The sequence below is a fragment of the Phyllostomus hastatus genome, unplaced genomic scaffold (assembly GCF_019186645.2).
Source record: "Phyllostomus hastatus isolate PE091 unplaced genomic scaffold, TTU_PhHast_1.1 phas_contig_150, whole genome shotgun sequence".
Taxonomy (NCBI): Eukaryota; Metazoa; Chordata; class Mammalia; order Chiroptera; family Phyllostomidae; genus Phyllostomus; species Phyllostomus hastatus.
In genome coordinates this window covers 17,374,098-17,394,006 of record NW_025333611.1, presented here as the reverse complement: position 1 = coordinate 17,394,006, position 19,909 = coordinate 17,374,098, and the positions used below count along the sequence as shown (strand labels likewise).

At 50.7% G+C, this 19,909-nt stretch overlaps 1 protein-coding gene across 2 annotated transcripts in view; it reads left to right on the top strand.

The window, feature by feature from the left end:
• Positions 1-5,078: 5,078 nt before the first annotated feature.
• Positions 5,079-19,909, top strand: part of GALNT10 (polypeptide N-acetylgalactosaminyltransferase 10) — a 184,050-nt gene continuing 169,219 nt past the window's right edge. For both annotated transcript variants that reach the window (XM_045820382.1, XM_045820372.1), the window contains exon 1: positions 5,079-5,374. In XM_045820382.1, the coding sequence (XP_045676338.1) occupies positions 5,216-5,374 (159 nt within the window). In that variant the 5' untranslated portion in view covers positions 5,079-5,215. The remainder of the gene's footprint in view (positions 5,375-19,909) is intronic.

Genomic DNA, 19,909 nt, shown 5'->3' with positions numbered 1-19,909 from the left:
CAGACCAGCCTGGAGGCCTAGCCCTTGACAAATGGAGTCAGCAACAAAGGACCCTCAGAAAGCCAAGGTGAGGACATCAGGTAGGAAAGGTTTTCAAGTCCTCATCCGGAAAGCTAATGGCCTGCACTTGTCACCTGTTGCCTCTCTTCTAGCAGACCCTTCTTGCTGAAGCATGTCTCAGAGGATATTGAAAGATATGCCTCTTACTGATGACAATGGTGACAAGAGGGACAACTGAAGAGTGAGAGAATAAACCACTCACAAAGGAAGGAAGGAGGAAAGGAAGGAAGGAAGGAAGGGGAAGGAGAGATAAGGAAGTAAAGATGGGGAAAGACAAGATGCTCATCATTCATCAAATGCATGTATTAAACCCTTTATGTATACCAGATAAACAAATAGATAATCAAACATATATGATTTTGGCCAAGAGGAATATGCACTATGAAGAATACATAGCAAGATGTAAAGTATGGAAAATACTATATGATTTCACTTATTTGTGGAATCTAAAGAACAAAATAAACAAGCAAACAAAATTGAAAAAGACTCATAGCCACAGAGAGGAAACTGCTGGGTTCCAGAGGGGTGGGGGTTGGGGACCGAGTGAAAGGAGTGGCGGGATTAAGAAGCACAAATTGCTAGTTACGAAATAGTCACAGGGATGTAAGTAAAGCATAGGGAATATAGTCAGTAACAGTGTGGAAACTACGCACGGTGTCAGTTGGGGTACTGAAAATGTCTAGGGGAGCACTATGTTAAAGTGTATGAATGTCTTATCCACTAAGCTGTACACCTGAAAACAATGCATAATAACATTGAAAGAACAAAAAAAGGATTGAGAGAGCACTTCAGGTGGGAGGTCAGGGAGGGTCTCTGTGAGGAGGTGACACTTAGGCTGAGATGCGAAGGGTAAGAAGGAGCAGCAGTAGGGGGAGATGTGGAGAAACAGCTTTCCTGGCTGAGCTAATTCAAAGGCCTCGGGGCTGGACTGGACTTAGTGCAGTCAGTGCCCAGGAAGCGCTTGTGGCTGGTTGGGAGTGAGTGACAGGAGGGTGATAGCTGAGGGTGGAGAGGCCCAGGCCACAGCCATAGGTTTTTGCCATGCAGCTGAAATTCTGTGCATCCCTCCTCAGTATTCCTATTGGTGTTTGGCTTTTATTTCGGCCACAGGTACTAGTTTCATTGGGCCAGCATCTGTGGTATGCCCTTTATGCACTTTATCTCATTTAATGCCCACCATGGGCCTAGGACAGCTCAGGCTGAAAGTAACATTTCCTGCTTAATTCAGTCGATGACCTGATCAGTTCTCCCAGAAAAACAGCCAGAGCTAATAGGCTGCCCACATGTCTCAGATGGTATTGTCTCAGTGAGTGGGATAAAGCCCCAGGAGTTTTCTCTCCCTGGCATCTCACATTGTAGAAGGAGATCAAAGAGTTCAGGATTAAAGCTGGGTTAATGGGTTCGAGTTTCTATTGAGGGCTGACCAGGCTAGTGTGTAGTTTTGATTAACAAGTCACTCAGTAAGACACAAGAAAAAGCTCAAATCCAATTTTGCACAGAATCCTTTCGGGAGCTGGAAGAAGAGCTAGAGAGGAGAGAGACACTGAAGATTTTTGTGTACCTGATCTCAGCTGCTAACTTCACTCCACCATTAATTACTGAGCATCTACAGTGTTTCAGGCCTGGGAGGGGCCACAGCTTAGCTTCTTGTGGTTAAGCATGAGAATGAGCTATACTGTACGTGTAAAAAAACCTACAAAGTTCCTTGTTCCTTCTTGCTTAGAGCTCACAATCTAGATGAGGAAATAAAAAACGATACCTGTTCCAAAGAAAACTCAAGCAACTGGTGGTGATGGGGATGCTCTTTGATATTTTAGATCAGTTGGCCTGGGAAGCTCTCTCCAAGGCAGGTATTTGATTCCTGAGAGATGGGAGGGAGAGAACCAGGTAAAGGTTTAGAGGAAGAGACTTCTAGACAACAGCACAGCAAATCTGCAAAGGTCCCCAGGCCATCTTCAGCTTGGTTCCTTTGAGGGATATAGCAAGAAGGGATATAGTAAGTAGAAGGGAAGGAGAGAAAGCAAAATCTAGAAGTCAAGTCAGGTCACATAGGGCCTCATGGACTATGATAAGGATTCTCATAGATTATTGTAACATAAAGGGAAGTCACAGGTGAGTTCCCAGGAGCAGAGTGAGCCTCCTATTTGTAAAAGGGTTACCCTAGCTACTCTGTTTTTGCTCCCGATGAGGAGGCACATGAAAGGGTTCTGCAACATCATCTTTCCCTCTAGAAACTTCCACTTCTGTCAAAGAGACAGGATGGGAATTCAACTATATAAATACTGCACATCAGCTGCAGTATTTTTTAGAAAGGACTATTTATAGCAACATTATTCACAATAGCCAAAAGGTGTAAATAATCCAAATATCCATAGATGGATGAATGGATAAACAAAATGTGGTATATACTTACAATGAAATATTATACAATATTATTCCATCTTTAAAAGGGATGAAATTCTGATACATGATACAACATGGATGAGCCTTAAAAACATTTAAGCTAAGTGAAATAAGCCAAACAGGAAAGTGCAAATATTTTAAGATTCCATTTATAAGAAGTACCTAGAATGGTCCAATTCTAAAGACAGAAAGTGAAATGATGGTTACCAGGGCTTGATAGGAGGGGCACTGGGGAGTTAGCATTTAGTGGGGACAGAGTTTCAGCTTAGGAAGATGAAAAGTTCTGGAGATGGACAACAGTGGTGGTTGCATAGCAATGTGAAAGTACTTAATGCCACTGAATGGTTAAAATGGTAAGTTTACGTCACGCATAGTTTACCACAATAAAACAAATATTTTTTAAAGACATAGGGTGAGGATTAGGGACAGAAGAGTGGGCAGTCTAGGCAGAGATAATGCAAAGGCAAAGGCCCAAAGAGGGAATGTGCCTGGTGCTTTCCGATGAACAGCAAGAAGGCCGATGGGTTGGGGCATAATAATGAAGAGAGTAAAGGGAGAGGGCCATCCATATACAGCCTCGCAGGATCTTGTAGTTCTTCGTAGAAATCCAGTGGGAGGTGGGAAGCCACTGGAGAGATTTGAATAGAGGGTGATGCTATCTGACCTTTGTTAAAACAAGATCATTCTGGCTTCTGCTTTCTTCACCGTGAGTCTCATTTGCAAAAGAAAATCAGAAAAGTATTTATCTCACAGAGTAACTGTGAGCATTAAGAGAGGTAATGCATGTCAAGAATTTAATGTGGCACCTGACATAGCATTCAACAGAAGGTAAGCATTACTGTGACAGAGGTCCAAAGCAAGCAAGCAGCCCCCTGAGGAGTTTTGGAGGACTTCCTGAAGGAGATGAAAGTTCAACAAGACATGGGAAGATGACCAAGAGTTCCACCAACATAGGTGGGGAAGTGGAGAGGGCTTTCTGGGTGGAAAGAACTAAGTGGTCAAGGAAAGCAGCCTGCAAGTGGTCAAGGCAGAGGAGGGGAGAATGTCTGATCACCCCCAGCAGGTCACAGTGAGGAGTGTGGGTTCTAGAGCCCAGGTGATGGGAGCTTTGCAGGTTTTGTAGCGGGTGTCAAGATCTATGTGCCTGGCCATAAAAATCCTAGAAGAAAGCCTAGACAGTAAAATCTCAGACATTTCTCGTAGCAATATTTTTTCTGGTATACCTCCTCGGGCAAGGGAAACACCAGAGTCACCCCAATAAACTCAATAAAAGACTTAATTTTTTTAAGAATAGAAAGCAGAAAAAGAAAAAGATCTATGAGTGTTGGTCTTAGAAAACGCAATCCCCATTGCTCAGCCTGGAGCTGGAAAAACAGGGAAGCAGAAGTCGTTAGAGCACTAAGGGTCCAAGGCCGGGGCCGCTAGGCAACGGCAGGGCTGGAGATGGAGAAAATCAAGAGGACGGCTGTGGCGTGGAAAAGAGGAAGGCAACCAGGAGGGCCCGTGGCCCCTCAGCATCAGAGAGGAATCAATTAGGTGGAGCGCACTGAGGAGCGACAGGCATCACCGTCCAGCTCCTTGGCCCTCCAGAGTCCTCCCCGCGGTCACAGACACATTCCATCGTCTGATACGCTTCTGTATTTAATGTTTCTACCCCCAGACGTCAGGGCTCCAGTCTGTTTCCATTTCATCCCCGTGCCTAGCTGAAGGGCTAACCGGAGACAGCGACAGACAAGAGGTTTCAGAAAGAAAGGGCTCCGTGCGAGCTGATTGTCTAGAAGTACACGTGGGGCTGGAGGGCATACCAACTGCAAGGAGGCTGGGCTTGCGCGCCTAAAGATCCTGCAGAGGGGCTCAGGCCACCTCCCCGCCGGTCTGCAAGGGATGACAGACAGGCGGCAGACGGGCACAGATCCACAGTTTACACAAGGCGTTCGCAACTAACGCCAGGAACTCCGAAAGGAAGAAAACGAGGGACTGCCGGCCGAACAGTGCTGGTGGAGCTTGGCTGCGGCCCCATTTCGTAGGAGTGGCCTAGGGATACAGAGTCCCTGGAGTCACATTAAGTCCGCAGGTTCTCCGAGCAGAGCCGGGGTGGTTGGGATGCCACAGTTCCGGGGGCTGCAGGCGCAGAGGGTCCGGCTTGGCTCTAGAACTATCTGCATGTCCCCGGGGAGCTCGCAAGCCGTCGACGGGAACCCTGAGCAGAGGTTACGGGCCTGGGCTTCGGAATCCCCGCGCGCGCGTTCCAGCGCGCGAAGACACACTTGTGTCCAGCCCGCACCGGTGAGCGTCCAACTCGCCAACTCCCGGACTTTCGCAAAGCTCCAGCGGGCGGGGGAGCCTACGAGGAGCGGGCTGCACCATCGCGGCCAGGGAGGGGGAAGCAGTCTGCACCCGGACCCCGCCGCGCCCGGGCGGACCAGAAAGAGCTGCGAGAAGGCTTGGGCACGCAGCGCACGGAGCTCAGCAGACGATCTGCAGGAGGACGGCGTGGAGCGAGCGGCTCGCCTGGAATCGGAGCGACGGGGACGGCGGTGAGCGTCCCCCGCGGCGGCGACGCGATGGCCGAGCCCGGCTCCCTGGCTGGCGAGCGGCGGAAGTGCCGCGGAGTAGGAGCGGGGCCGGCGCCGCGGCAGCTTCTGTTCTCCGAGCTGCTGCCGCCTCCGGGCGGACTGGCGGACGGGTGGACGCCGGGAGCTGGGGGCCGCGCGGCGGGACCGGCGGGACGCCGCGGGGCTGACCGGCCCCGATGAGGCGGAAGGAGAAGCGGCTTCTGCAGGCGGTGGCACTGGTGCTGGCGGCCCTGGTCCTTCTCCCCAACGTGGGACTCTGGGCGCTGTACCGCGAACGGCAGCCCGACGGCACCCCCGGGGAATCGGGGGCGGCGGTGCCCCCTGCAGCCGGACAGGTGAGTCCCCCAGCTGTCATATGGTTGAGAACACTCTCTCCCCAAATTTACTTGTAGGTTTTGGTTCCCTTTTTCACCTTCCCCTGCCTTCTCAGAGTCAGCGCCAGAGACTCTTCTGTTCTTTCCATTTTTTTGGATGGGAAATTGAGGCTTGGAAAAGGACACAGACTTGTCCAGGGTCCCACACCGGTTGGAGACAGAGCCAGAACTAGAATCCTGGACTCCTGGTACCCAGTCTGGAGGTCTGTTTCTTCCCGTAGGTTAACATCCTTCTTTCTGTCCCTGCCCGGGCATCCCTCTCCACTTCCACCCTCTCTCTTTTGGAGGATCCTGTCTGCTTGCCCGTGTCCCAGGATAACTCCTTCTTCTGGAGATCTCAGTGCTTCTTTTTGGTGTCCAGGTCTATTCTTCTTTTCCCCCACCTGCTGATCCCGGTATTCCCTACTCAGGTCAACCCCTTTGCTGTTTGCCGATCTACCCAAAGAGTCACCTGGGCCTCCCCGCTCTCCCAGTTTGTGCACCCTCCCTCCTTCCCAGCCTTATTTCTTTCCCGGATCCTGTGGGTCCCTTGGAAGATGCAAAGATCATGCTCCCCTTGGAGCTTCAGGCCCTAGAGGTGGGACAGGGGGTGAGCTCCTGGTCCTTGAGGGGCCTGCTGCCTCTGACCTTCTGGAGGTCCAGAAGCGAGGGCTCTGGTGGAGGGACTCCCCAAATCTCTGAGGCTATTTGTGTCCAGAGCCCTGAAAATGGATTATCCATATGCCTTCCTTGTCCCTTCTCAGAGTACCCGTGACCCCTCTGAACTTGTCCAATCTAATAATTAGGTGTGGTGTTCCTTGTAGCAAGGACTAGGATCTTAGTTGTTTCTGCCTCCTCTAAACTCACCCATATACGTGTGTGTTTGCATGTACTGTGTGTCGCACATACATGTGCACTGATAGCAGAAGCTCTGGTCAGATCACTGCTACCCTTCCAGCCCCTGGCTCAGTAGGTGCCCGTGAACGTATGCCTGCGCAAACTGTTTCACACAGTGGGGCATTTCAGATTTGTTCCAAGATTTCCTTGTTCCCACGGGAAGCGGATAGTTTGTGCATAGGAGTCAAATTTGACTGACCGTTGTCGGCAGGATGAGCAGAGGCTGGCTTTTAAACTGATGGGTTTCCTTTCTCTTCCCAGTATCTGGCTGCCATATGGGCAGTATGGCATCTCCAATACAGAAGGTGGGCTCTTTGTGACAGGGCTGACCAGTTCTGAGTGTAGCCCGTCCCTCCAGTCATTGTTGCAAACTGTCCTGGAAGCCCTGGGTGATCCTTCTGCTGGAGCTCATGGTTTGACACTAAGGGGCCCAGCTCATTCCTAAATCCTTGGTTCAAACCCTGACAGCTGACTTAGACCCCTTTCCCTTAAATACTGTATTCATATGGGTTTTTCCTTCATGAGATCCTTCTTCTGTTACCATCCTTGCCAGCATCAGGGTCAAGAGGTCAGGGTTCTGTCGTCTGCTCTACCATTAACTTGCTGTGTATGCCCTTGAACACCTCCCAGGTCCCTCTGTGAGCCTCCCTTTCTCCTTATGTACAATGTGGTTGTTGGTCCAGGTCCACTATTCTGTGATGCAGTCAATGAATTGATGAGGAGTACATTGACCACTTTTCTCCTGGGGCTGGAGCCCCTTGTAGCATCTCTAGCTGTGAGGGCGCCATACTGGACACAGCCCCAGGTCAAGCGGGGGAGACTGCCCTGCCCAGGTGCAAACTCTCCCTTGTCATAGCCCTAGCCAGTTCTAAAATAGCTCATAACATTCTGCCTCTGCCTGGAGAAAGCCCTCATATTTCATTTGCTGTGGATGCCAGAGACGTCCTGATTCTCATTTTCTATAGACCCAGATGTGTAGAGAGAAGGTCAAGGTTAACCGCCAGTTTGGCCTGAGCTTTCAAAGTAAATTACTCACTTGTGCAAGAGGGAGTTCATGGAGTAAGGCAGCCTTTTGGGCACACATAGAGGGAAGCAACAGCTGGACACTGCTCAGAGCCCTTAACTGAAACGGACAGATAGGCACATCTGGGAAGGTCTAGTTCTTGTTCAATTCTTCTGCTGTGCACTGTCATGAAGAGGAGGAGGAAGAAGTGGCGAATGGAGTTCGGAGGTGGTGGTAGGGGTTGCCAACTGATTATCCTTGCTTTAGAGAGAATCGCTTTGCTTCCTGGGAGCAGCAGAATGGAGCTGTTTCCCCAATGATAAGCTCTTCTAGGTGCTATAGGATTCTGCATTCATCTGCTGCCTTTCAGGAACACCCTGCCAAATTTTCACACAGTCCCCTATTTGTTCCACTCCCCTGCAGATGCACAGCACTGGGCTTGGCCCCCAGTCCTGCGTCTGAATGTCAGCTGGCCTTGAGGGAAGAGGCTGACTTCTTACAGCGACAGTGCTTCGTCCCTCATCCCAGTGTACTGGATTGTGCACGGAACACGCCAGGCTGCTGTCTGGGGAATCTGGCATCTTGAGCTCACAGAGCTGCTTTCGACAGGGCTGACCAGTTCTGAGCTCAGCCTGCCACTCTTGTAATTGTTGAGAATTATCCCAGAGCACCTCGTTGATCTTCCTCACAGAAATGACTGCAGAGGCTTTGGAGGGAAGTCTGACAGGACTTTATCCAAATGAAAAATATATTCCTTGTGGCTTAGAGAGAAGTTTCTTTGAGAGTAACAAATGCAGTGTTTGAGCAGTTCTTTAACTCCTTGATTTCTCCACTGGATTGAAGAACACAGAGTTTTAAATTAAGAGCATTTATCATCTGCTACAATCTGAATCCTACATAATTGTCACGTTGGCTCATTCTGGGTGCACCTCTGGAGCTGGGTAGGGCAGCTGATTTATAAGGGACACATAATGCTGTTAGGATTTCAGCATTCATCTGGTCAGACAGCTCAGCTGGCTGCTTTGAAAGCTACAAAACCAAGAAGAAAGGCCAGTTTTGAAGCCGTCTTCACTGTAATTTAGGGTTCCCTCTCATTCCTAGCCCCCATCTGGTTGACATCTTGGTTTTATTCTGCAGTCTGTTTCCTATTCCAGACTTGGGAACTGGCCATTCAAAACTTACGCTAGGAAATACGATGCAGTCCCTCCCCGTTTCTGAGCTATGATCTCTTGTGAGAAATGACTTCATTGGATAATAGTGACTATGGAATAGAAATTGGTGGGATGATGGAATAACAATGATTTCAGGTTCTAGTATCAAGGGTTTTTTTTTCATTGTGTCTTTATTTTTCATTGTAAACTTTATTCCTAGAACATCCAAAAATCAATACTTTTTCCCCTTTGTCAGTCTTCCTGGTGGCAGAGCCTTAGCAGTCAGAAAGTTAAGTGCCATGGAAATGGAGCCTTGGAATGATTTCCTTCATTTTCCACTGAGGGGCTGGGATCCTTTGGAGGGCTAATCGCTTCTCTGTCTGCATGCTCAGCTGAAATCTGATGCCACAGGGGAAGAATTGTTGATTTACCTGAGCAAATCTGGCTGCCTGCATTCTTTCTCTTATCCTGGGCTTGCAGTCTCCCCAGGAGCCCAGCTGGGGAAGGGCTGGGAACAGAAGCCTGGGTTCCAGTTCTCTGTCCTTCCCTAAACTTACTGTGTGACCTTAGGAAAGTGGTTTAACCTCTCTGGGCCTCGGATTCCTTATCTGTGACTTAAGGGCTTAGGTTCATGAGGGGAAAGGTGTGTATTATTCTGGTGCTGTCCCCTGCACCCCCCCCGCCCCCCGCCCCGCCGGGCCAGGGCAGACGTAGCTAAGCAATCTCTTTTCCATTAAGCCCAGACTTGGCCTCAGACGGTTTCTCCACACTGCTACTCAAGTAGCGTTAACGGCATGTTGAAACTCATTCGTGTTGTAGGGAATGGATCCTGTTGGGACTTTTCCAACTGTAACATCCTGGATTCTGTGAGTTTGTTTGGAAGCCTGTATTAGAAAGGCCTGGAGAGTAGCAGTGTGTTTAAACAGGCTTCCACATCTAACCTGTCATGAGGCCACTGCTTAGGGATGTGCAGAGCCTAATGCCGTCTCTCAGGTTGTAGTCTAAGGATGTTCGGCTTCTAATCTGTTGGCTGCAGTGACATGATAAAAAAAAAAAATAATGGAATCAGGAATGAAAAAGCAAAAGCCCATTTAAAAGATAGCCATCTAGCTTGCTAATTGTACCTTGTCCGCAGTCAACCCTTACACAGAGATGGCATCGGGATCTCATCACTTAAACACTCCTGGAGGCAAACTTGGCGGCCAAACTTGGATGCTGTGTGCAGTGGGTTTTAATTTTGCATATATCTGACGCTCTGTATTCCATAGATGTGTCAGAGCCAGTAAAAGGAGAGCTGCTGGATAAGGCTCTGCCCCAGGAAGACTGAAATAAGAGCCTTGCTTCTCTGAAAACCACTGCCCTCATGCCCCAGTGGAGTGGGGCAAGGAGGTAGCATATACGTGCCTGAGGCTCTGGGGCCAAGGAGTGCACTGTGGCCTTCCCTCCCAGAAATGTCTTAAAACAGGAACCACATCTAGCACAGAGCATGCAGCTTGGCACTCGGAAGGCAGTCTAGACGTGTTTGCTGAGTGATGAGCCGTCTCAGAGTAGGAGGGGGACTCCAGGAGTCATCTGGTCCAACCCCCTTGTTTTACTGGTGTGGAAACTGAGGCCCAGGAGAGGGGAGATCAGTTGACAGAGAGAGGCATGCAGAGCAGAACCCAGTTCTCCAGATTCTCACTCTGTTCTGCTAGGAATAGTTTTCCCTCCACATACTAAGATCCTTCTCTGCCATCGTTTCCCTCATGAGCCAAGCTTATTACCCCCAGTTTTGGAAGCTGGTACTTACTGAGACCAACTCTCCCCTGGAACTTAACTGGCTTTTAAATTTTCTTCCCCAAATTTTATAGTTTTAAAGCGGTAAAATGGATTAAATTTTAAGGTGGCAAAGGGATCCAGCAGGGGGATTAGAGGAGTTAAAAGGACCGAGCCGATCTCAGTTTAAGGGCCACCTCAGATTCTCTGTCAGTTGCAGGAAACAATGCATTAAGCCTGGTGGGCTGAAATGAGGAAGGGAACTCAACTGACTGCAGGTATGGTGTGATCCAGAGGTCCATAACCTAGACTGAGCCCCCATGGTAGCAAAACATGGTTGCAGCTCTCTCTGATCTCATACCCACTCCCAGATCCTAGAAGAGGGTCTGTCTTCCCTGATAGTTTCTGCAGGGGACAGAGGAAGCTTTATTCCTACAAGTCCTACCAAGATCTCCATGGGTATTATTGACCCCGTTTGGTTCTAATGTGCTCTCTGAATCCATCACAGCGTATGCTGATAGAGTTACCTTGCCCTGAAGCTAGGGGTCAGGTCGGGCCACCCAAATCATAGGAAGAAAAATTCCCCTGAGAAAAATCTGGGCGCTTTTGTGGGGAGGAAGGGAAATGGAATCCGGGCAAGAAGCCAGCAAATGTCCTCTTCAGAATCCTGCCGACACAAGTGTCCCGGGTGGCTACTGTTGAGGAATCAGACTTGGCCCTTTGCCATCTTGGACTCAGTTTTGGTCACTGAACCTGCAGTCTGGAGGGCTGGTTCTCATCTCAGCTCTGCCCCCGCCCCCCTTGGCTCTGATGGTTAACTCCGTGGGCCTCTGTTTCCTCCTGCAGACAGCTCGGGTGCAAACGCTTGCCCAATCCTACAGCCAAGGGTTGAGCTGAGGAGCAGTTGAAAGCGGCCTTTATTTCATCTCACTTATGAGTTCTGTTGCCTCCTTCCTTCTCCCTCACAGACGTCCTGAGAGCTGCCCCCCTCCCCTGACACACACACACATTAAGTCAATTCATTGAACATTTCTCTCCAACTGAACAAGAACTTCTGTTTCTTCAGCTTTGACTTTTTTCCTGCCTGGCCCTCTGAGCTGGAGGAGGCGAAGTATTCATACTTTGGAAGCCAAACAGTTCCGCTGGGGAGGGAGGGAGTGTATTTACGAGTGTGTAGCTCTCTCTCCCTGTGTCTCTCTTCTGCGTTATCTTTGGGTGGTTCCTGTTTGCTGCCCTCTGCTGAGTACACATAGGAGAAGGAAGGGGAAAAGGCAGTCCCGTTTGTTTTCTTCCCTGTGGTTTTGAGAGAATTCTGGGTGCCAAAATGCTGGATTTTCTTCAGGGTAGCGATAAAAGCCACATCCTAAAATGATACTCAGAATGACAATGCTGAGCCCAGTAACGTTAATAATAATAGCAGCTACCGTTTACTTAGCGCTTGTTCTGCTAGGCAATGGGTGAACTAGGCCCTTTACCTGTACGACTTGTCAGGGGGTCACGATGGTTCATAGGCAGCAACAGATGAGGGGGCCCATCCTCCCGGGCCGAGATGCTGTGGGGCAGTTTGTAGGGCTGTGGCAAGGTGGGGAGGGATCTCTAGATCATTGCTGTTTGGAGGGTGAGCAATCCCAGCGTGGCTGGTTGGCCTAGTAGCACAGGGTTCAGAAGTAGAGCAGGGCCAGGCAGTCTCTGATGCCCGGGTGTGGGGAGGAGGCTGCGCACAGGCTGCTCCAGGCGCCCAGCTCCCCGAGTCTTGGAAGTCTGGAGCAGTTGTCAGGAGAGACCTTGCTGCTTCCTGCCCTGGGGGAGAACCCCCATCCTTTGCTTCCTCCTAGAAAGCATTCTTTGGTCCCTTCAGCCCTCAGGTTTCTCACAAGTCTTAGAGCCCCCAAGCGTTGAGTTTCTCACCTGCCTACCTCCATCAGAGGCTCTCCTCTGGAGGCCCAGCCTGGTCTTTCTTCCTGCTTCTCCCCTCCTGCCCCTGCCAGTGTGTTCCCTGTGCCTCTGGGACTCCACACACTCGCTCCCTTGCCTCTGACATCCTTCTTCCCTGCTGCCTCCCTCCGAACCTGGCTCACCCCTGCTGTGGGCAGCCCCGGGGTAGCAAGGGTGGGTCAGGCATCTGAGAGCCCCTCCTATAAATATATCTTGCATTACAGTAGTCATTTTTCATCTGTCCAGACTGGCTGCCCCTGAAGGCAGGCGCTAACCTGTCTTGGTAACCCACTCTTGTTTGCCAAGACAAGTGAGTGGATGATAGGATTGGTACCCGGTGACTGCTGGCCTGGTGCGGGAATTCTTCTCCCCCTGCGTAGTGCTTCAGAATCCCTGGGGAGCCTGTTAACTTGGAGACTGCAGGGCCCATGCCCAAGGGGCATGATGGGGCCATTGAGGGGTGGGCCAAGGAGCCCTGTATTTAACAGAAGCTATTGAGAGTGCATAGGGAACTCTCTTCCCTCTGCCCACATCCCCAACTTGCCAGCACCCCCAAGAGGCAGACTTTGCCTTCCCCAGGGGCTCACACACCTCCCGAGGAGCGAGGAGCGCTTGGGGACCTGCGTTTGAACTTCTATTCCTGGGGAGTGGATTTGTCTGCAGTTTCCTGAGTTGCCAGCCAGCACTCCCAGGGGAGCCCTGTGGAGCCTGTTAGCCGTGGCACTGTGTCAGGGGAAGCGGCTCGGGGTCTGGATCCGAGATCTAGATCCGGGATGGTCAGTACACTTCAGAATCCCTCCGCTGTGGACTGCAAGGTCTCCCGGGCCCTAATGCTTCGTTTTCCTCTAAAGACCTTGGTCTGTTGCCCTTCCAGGAAGGGGGCTCTGTGGTAGGGGGAGGGGGAGACCAGGGGCACTGAACTTGGGGCCTCCCTGGGAAGGGGTGGTATTATGCAGACCTTAAGAACAGCTCCCTTGAGCTGGAGAGAACGTGGCTTTGGGAACCAGGCCCAGCTCTGCCCCTTGCGAGCTCTGCGTCCAACCTCTGGCGCTGCAGCCTTCTCCTAAAATGAGCACAGCAACCGCTACTTCATAGTGCTGTGGGCGTGATTAAATTACATTAAAGGTGAGAACGCTGAGGTGCAGAGAGGTTCCGTGACATATCCACAGCTAGAAAGTGACGGCAACAGGATCCCAACCCCGCTGTCTCTCATGCAGAGTGGAGCACACAGCCCGAGGCTTCCTTCTGCCGCCTCACCACCCGCTGGCCCTGTGACCTCGTTGAGTCCCCCCCGTCTTCCGCTGGACGTGAGGCCACAGTGAGAGGTTGTCGCCGAGGGCCCCATGAGCCTTGGCTCTGGAAAGCTCTTCCCTCGGTTGCATGCCCGGGTGGCAGTGCCTGGGCAGGTCGCAGCAGCCGCCCGTGCCTCCCCGGAGCCTCCCCGACAGCCTCCGGAGAGCCCACTTCACACAGCTGTGTGTGTGTGCGGGTCTCCCCCTGTGGGTTACAGTGTCAGCCTTCCTGAAGAGGCAGGCAGCTGAGCAGAGGGGGCGGGCGGGGGGCTGGAGGAGGGTGGTTTCTTAAAGGAACAGGTTGGAAACATCTGGCGGGGGAGTGTGTGTGAAAATTACTTCCTGCTGCTAAAGCACATTGTACGTGCTCAACTGAAAACTGTTATTTTTGCAAGTTTCCTCCTGAGTATTGATCAGAGTCAGCTGCTGACAGTTAAAATGTGTATGTGTGTGCACATCTATTTGTGAAATAACCAGTTTCTAAATTTGGCGCCTAACTTTAGTGAAAAATTAGTGGCTCTGTTGTTGGGGCATCAGGGTCTGTCATTTGGATTCCCGGTTATTTTATTGATAATGAACCTTAAAGGCTGTCTTCTTTGGAGCGCTTCTTTTACTACTCCATTTGACCTTCATGTTACTCTTTAAAGACCTTATATGTACACTCTGATGGAGATTGTAAACGAGCGGCCTGTGGGCAGGTGTGGCCCAGAGACAGGTTTTGTGTGGCTCACCTGCTGCCAGCCCCTAGATGGCTGGATGTCTTTATCTTAAATGTTATAAATATTTCACATTTTAAAAATATTCTCCTTTCTGGCTTTTGGGGAAAAACTGAAAAGTCTGGCATCAGGGCCCAGGTTCTGTTATCACAAAAAGTGGCTGGACCCTGGTAGCAGCCGTACCTCCCTGCCCCCCACACACTTGGCCAGGCCCAGCTCCCCACTTGACCATGGCCCTGACATACTTTGTGGTCTCAGACCTGGATTATCTCATGGTGGAGGCAGGATGGGGCTTGTGGCCCCCTCTTTAGAGATGGAAAAAGCAAGGGTCAAAGAGCAGAGGTGGTATGACTGTTCACAGAGCCAGTGAGTTGGGGCTGATCCTTCTAACTGTCCACCTAATGTGTTTTTCAGGGTAAAAAAAAAAAAGATGGTTACTTGGAAATGTAAATACAGGGTCTGGCCTAAATAACACCCCTTGTTTATTACAAAATCATAAGCATATAATTCTGTAACATAACAATATCACACTCAAGCACACTGTATGACATTTTAAGTGAAATGTTCGAACTAAAACTATAAATTATTACACCCGTATTATTACCCTACCAACCATGCTCAAGCAGGTGTTACTTCTGTCGGATCCTGGAAATAATAAACCTTAGGCTCTTGAACAAACTCACTTAAGTTTACATCCAATGTTCCTGCTCTGCCTGAGCCCAAGAAGAACTTACCTTGCTTCTCTGTGTCTGTGTCTGTGTCTGTGTCTGCGTCTGAACTTGAGGCCCGCCCTGGCCCATGGAGTTTGCTCCAGCTGGGCCGGGCGCTGCTGTAGGTTTGGTAGAAGTGGAGTGAGCACAGGGTCCACTTTGTTTTCCGCCTGTGCTTTGTGGCGTGTCAGGAAACCTCAGAATGTGCAATTTCTGTTTCTGGGGCGTGCGGGGTGGGGGAGTTGTTAGGAGTCCATGAAAGGAGAGGAAAGATGGCTTTCCCAGCAGCAGCGGCACTCCCCACACTCCCTGGGGTGAGGGGGCCTGAAAGGCATGGGGGGGTATTCAGGAAAGGTGAGGGCAGTGCAGCTGAACACAGCCACCGTGTGTCCGAGGCCAGGGCCCTTTGCCAGGGCAGAAGTGGCTGCAGCTCCACCCCCTTCAGGAACCTTCCCTCGGAGTTTCCCGTGGCTTCTGGTGTGACAGTGGGTGTGGTGTGGGGCACAGTTGGTGTGGCAGCGAGTTGCGGGCCCAGAGCTAGGCCCTCCCTGAGGGCTGGCTCCACAGCAGTAATGACGACGACCATTAGTTTATTGTGCAGCTGCTGCATGCCATGCGCTGTGCCCATCTCACTGCACCAGGGTTATGACCCGGGAGGTGAGTGCAAGGTCACATTTGCACACGGGAAAAGCAGGGCTCAGGAAGCTTCAGTAAGTACCTTCCAGGAATGCAGAGGAAGTGAGCCGTGGGAGTGGAACTCAGATTTCTGGCTCTCAAATTTGTGTTCTTAACTACCATGCCTTATTGATGCCTGTGGCAAGTCATTGAACCTCTCTCGGCCTCCGTTTCCTCTCCTGTAAAGTGGGAACAGTACCTTCCTGGCCTGAGCAGAGTGCAGGTCACTCTTCCCGTCCCCCTGCACTTGGGGCCATTGTCAGACGCCGCTGTCTGCTGTGAGGCTGCCAACGGCCGCCAGGGAACAATGGGCACATTAAGAAGGCTGCTGGGTGCCAAGCAGGAGGCAGTTAAAGGGACTTTTGATTAGTTTTAACCCTAATTGTCAGACTTCTGTCCTCTCTTTTTTCCTCTGTAGTGTTTAAGAGGGAAAAAAGCCTGGTGTGGATTTCCTCCCTCTGTGGTTGTGTGGGCTCTCTCTGACTTTCACTCCTCCCCTGTTCTCACCCCTGTTCTCTCCCCGTCTCTGCCTGTCTCTCTGTCTCCCTCTGCTCCCGCCGCCTCTGCTGCGTGTTGTCTCTAAGCAAACACAATGAGGGACGAGACTGAAGAAGCCACAGGATTACACTGTGGAATCCACGATTCCAAGGGACAGTCTCTCATCTTGTCCCGTCTCCCCAGCCTCATCCCTCCCACACGGTCAGCCGTCTCTGGCTTGAACACCTGCAGTGATGGGGAGCCCACTCCCTTTAGTTCAGCAGAGTGCTAGAAAATCTGCTGTGGCTCAGGGTGACTTAGAGGACACCTCTTCTAGGCTCCTCTCAAACCTCTTCTCTCCCAGAAAGTCTTCTCTGGTCTTTCCAGTTAGAGCTCATTTCTGACTCGTAGAAACGCTTATGGAATATAATGTGTACGTTAGTGACGTGGATGTTCCAGTGCTGCGCTCTGCTGTTTCTCTAGGCAGAGGGAGGTAGTGTTGAAGGAGCCTTCTCAGCAGGACTGCCCCTTGGGTACGGTTCCAGCTGAAGACAACTGCCACATAGGCCCAGGCCCCCTCCATTTTCTAGAAGGTTCATCTCCAAGTGTATTTCATCTGTTCTTTCAGTGCAGGGAATATCTTAGGTGTTGTGGACCACGTGGGCTCTGTCTGTAACTACTCAGCTCTGTCATGAAAGCGTGAAAGCAGCCAGAGATAAGACATGAATGAGCATGCCGCGTTCCAATAAAACTTTATTTGCAAGAACCAGGCAGCAGGCTGGAGTTAGGGAATAGGGTCATTGTAGATGTATTTCGTTAAGATGAGGACATCCTGGACTAGGGTAGGCCCGTAATCCTGTGTGACTGACTGGTGTCCTTGCAAGAGGAAAGACCCAGAGAGGGACAGTGGCCATGTGACGACTTAGGCAGAGATTGGAGTTATGCCACCTTAAACGGAGGACTGCCTGGGGTAGCCGGAAGAGGCTTTGGAGGGAGCGTGGCCCTGCCAACACCTTGATTTCCAACTTGCAGCTTCCAAAACTATAAGACCACATGTCTCTGTTGTTTGAAGCCCCCTAGTTTGTGGAACTTCGTTAGGTGGCCCTAGGAAACCAGCACGCAGACCGTCTTCCGTTTTCATCAGATTGTTTTGTGTGTGCGCGCACGCATGTGTTTTTGTGTTGTATTTGGGCGGAGTGGATAAAACACTTGCAAAGGCAGGATAATTGTCTTAATCTCTTCTAGGGATTTTGATTCCTTTTTAATTCATGGGAAAAATCTTCTCTTCCCATGGAGAATTAGCATATTACCCTGCCTATATGCATAAAGCTACTCTCCTTGTTAAGAGATCCTTTTTTTTTTTAACCTAGCTATTAGCCTTGAGTACCAATGAGTAAACACATGGTACGTACTGCCTTTTACTTAACTGCATTACCATATTTTGCTGTATATAATGTGCAACTTTCGCCCAATTTTTGGGGGGAAAAATAAGAATGTGCATTATACATGGGTTTAATCATTACATACCATGGGCATAACAATGAGCACAATAATCCCGTGTATAATGCGCACAGAAACGTGGGTGCATGTTGTGCCCAGCAAGTACAGTATCCTTTCCTGAGTTCCAACTGCAGTTATTTCAACAATTTATTTTTATCCTGGGTCCCAACACAGTTGCTTTGGGTGGCTACTAAGTGATAGGTACAAGAAACAGCCCCTGCCTTTAAGGAGCTCCTTGTCTGCAAGGGGACATGGACAAGTTCAAGGTGACATAGTGTACAAGGCAGAGCATCCGCATACTGCAGGAGGAGTCAGCCCTGTGGTGTGGGTGTGCGGAGGAGCAGAACACACTGACTGAGGTCCAGATGGACTTCTGAAAGGTGGAGGCCCCGAGAAAGGTTAGGAATTTGGAAGAGTGTACACGTTAGGATCGGGGCCTCTCAGGTGGCAGAAAGGAACCCGTTCTAGGAGCAGGGAGTGACCCGGAGTCACTGAATCTTCAGCTGTCTCTTAGGAAATAACTGCGGGGAGGTAGGGGCCTGGTCTTCAGCACACGGGGAAGCCATCGGCAGTTTTGGTGCCGAGAAGGACCTGGTCAGAGGGGTGCCTCAGAAAAGTGGATCTGGCGATGCAGGGGTCCTCCATTGGAGGCCAGGGGACCGGTTGGGAGGCTGTGGGAGTAGCGAGAGAGGATGAGTCCGTTCATTCACCCACTATGCCTGCCGTGGTCCAGGTACCTTGTCAGGGGGTGAGGACCCCAAATATGTAATCTGCAGCCTGTGCGCTTCAGACACTCATAGTAGTAACTGTTGTGCAGGCTGCTTTTGCCAGTCACAGTGTTAAGTGCTTTACATCCATCATCGTTGTTAATCCTCACAGCATACTCACTGTAAATACCCCCATTTTATACACAAGGGCACCAAGCCCCGGGGAGAGGAAATGCTGCACCCAGGGCACACAGCTGGTCACTGATGGAGCTGTGACTGCCCTGCAGAATTCTTGGCCTGTACCTCTGCCCTTGGCTGCACACACCAAACAGGTCAGGCTGAGTACAAGGGGATCTCTCTCGGGTAGCTGCAGATTCTGTGAGAGCACATATGAGAGTCGGTTAACCAGGTGGACAGGGCAGGTGGAGGTCTCAGAGGGAGAAGATCCTGACCTAGGTAAGGCTTTGAAGCTGATGGGCTGGTTTAGCCCGGCAGGGTAAGGGCTGGGGGCAGGGTGGGGAGCGCAGGCTTGAGCCCAGAACGGGGAAAACGACATGGTGTGGGCAGGGTCTCCCAAGTGTGGTGTTGCTGGCCCCTACAAAGGAGAGCCAGGAGCAGTCCTGGGAGAGGCAGGAATGGTGCTGGGGCCAGACCCACAGGCTGACCTTCACCTTGCAGTTCCCACAGACATGCTGGGCAGAGAAATCACGGGACCTGATTTGCTTTCTGATGGGTCCTGGAGTCCAAGAGTTGGAAGAGACCCAGGAGGTCATTTTGTCAGCCACTGTCACATGTCTGCATGTGAGGCCAGTTGAGGCCGAGGCACTCCCAGGACAGGACTAGGGAGGCCAGAGCCTCCAGACACAGGGGTGCGACAGGAAGGCTCAGCCTGTTGTGTAGCTGGCGTTTGTGTCTGAAGTTCTGCTTCATTCAATATGTCCTTTAGCCAGCAGATTTTGACTGAATACCGAATGTGCCCAGGCTGGCTTTCTGCTAAGCACTCGACATTCCAGGAGGAAAGGACATGGTCTCTACCCTCCAGGACCAGCTGGACCGCTAGGCAGATAGTCCCAGGGCAGCGGGGTGTGGGCAGTCAGTGGAGTGGGCGCTGGGCCGGAGAGCATGGGGGGGGATGCACAGCAGCCTCTGAGCAGTCTTCCTGCTGCCACCTCTCTCCTCACCCCCTCCCACCTCACCCCCAGGCTTGCAAGGCCACAGGTTTGCCTGAGTTTGAATCCCAGCTCTGCCCTTTACTAGCTGTTGGGAAAGCTCCTGAATCTCTTTGTGTCCCCATGTCCTCTACTTGAAGATGGCCATGCTAAGAGCATTTGAGATCTTGCCCCTGGCACGTGTCTTCGGTTTGGCTCAGATAAACCAGACTCGGGTTGTCTGTTTCTTCCCCTCATTGTAGTTTTGCCAGTGCCTTACACAGTGCCAGGCATACGACATATTTGATCAACAAAAACAATGAATGAACAACCTTGGATTAGATTCTGAATCAGAAAGAAAAAAAATAGCCAGGAAGGATATTAAAGGGACAACTGGCAAAATTTGGATATGCACTATAGATTGTGTAATAGTATTCTATCAGTGTTAAATTTCCTGATTTCGATGTCCTCTACACACTGAAGAATTTAGGAATAAAAGCTTATTGTGTCTTCAACTTTCTTTCAGATGTTTCAGGGAAAAATTACAGCTA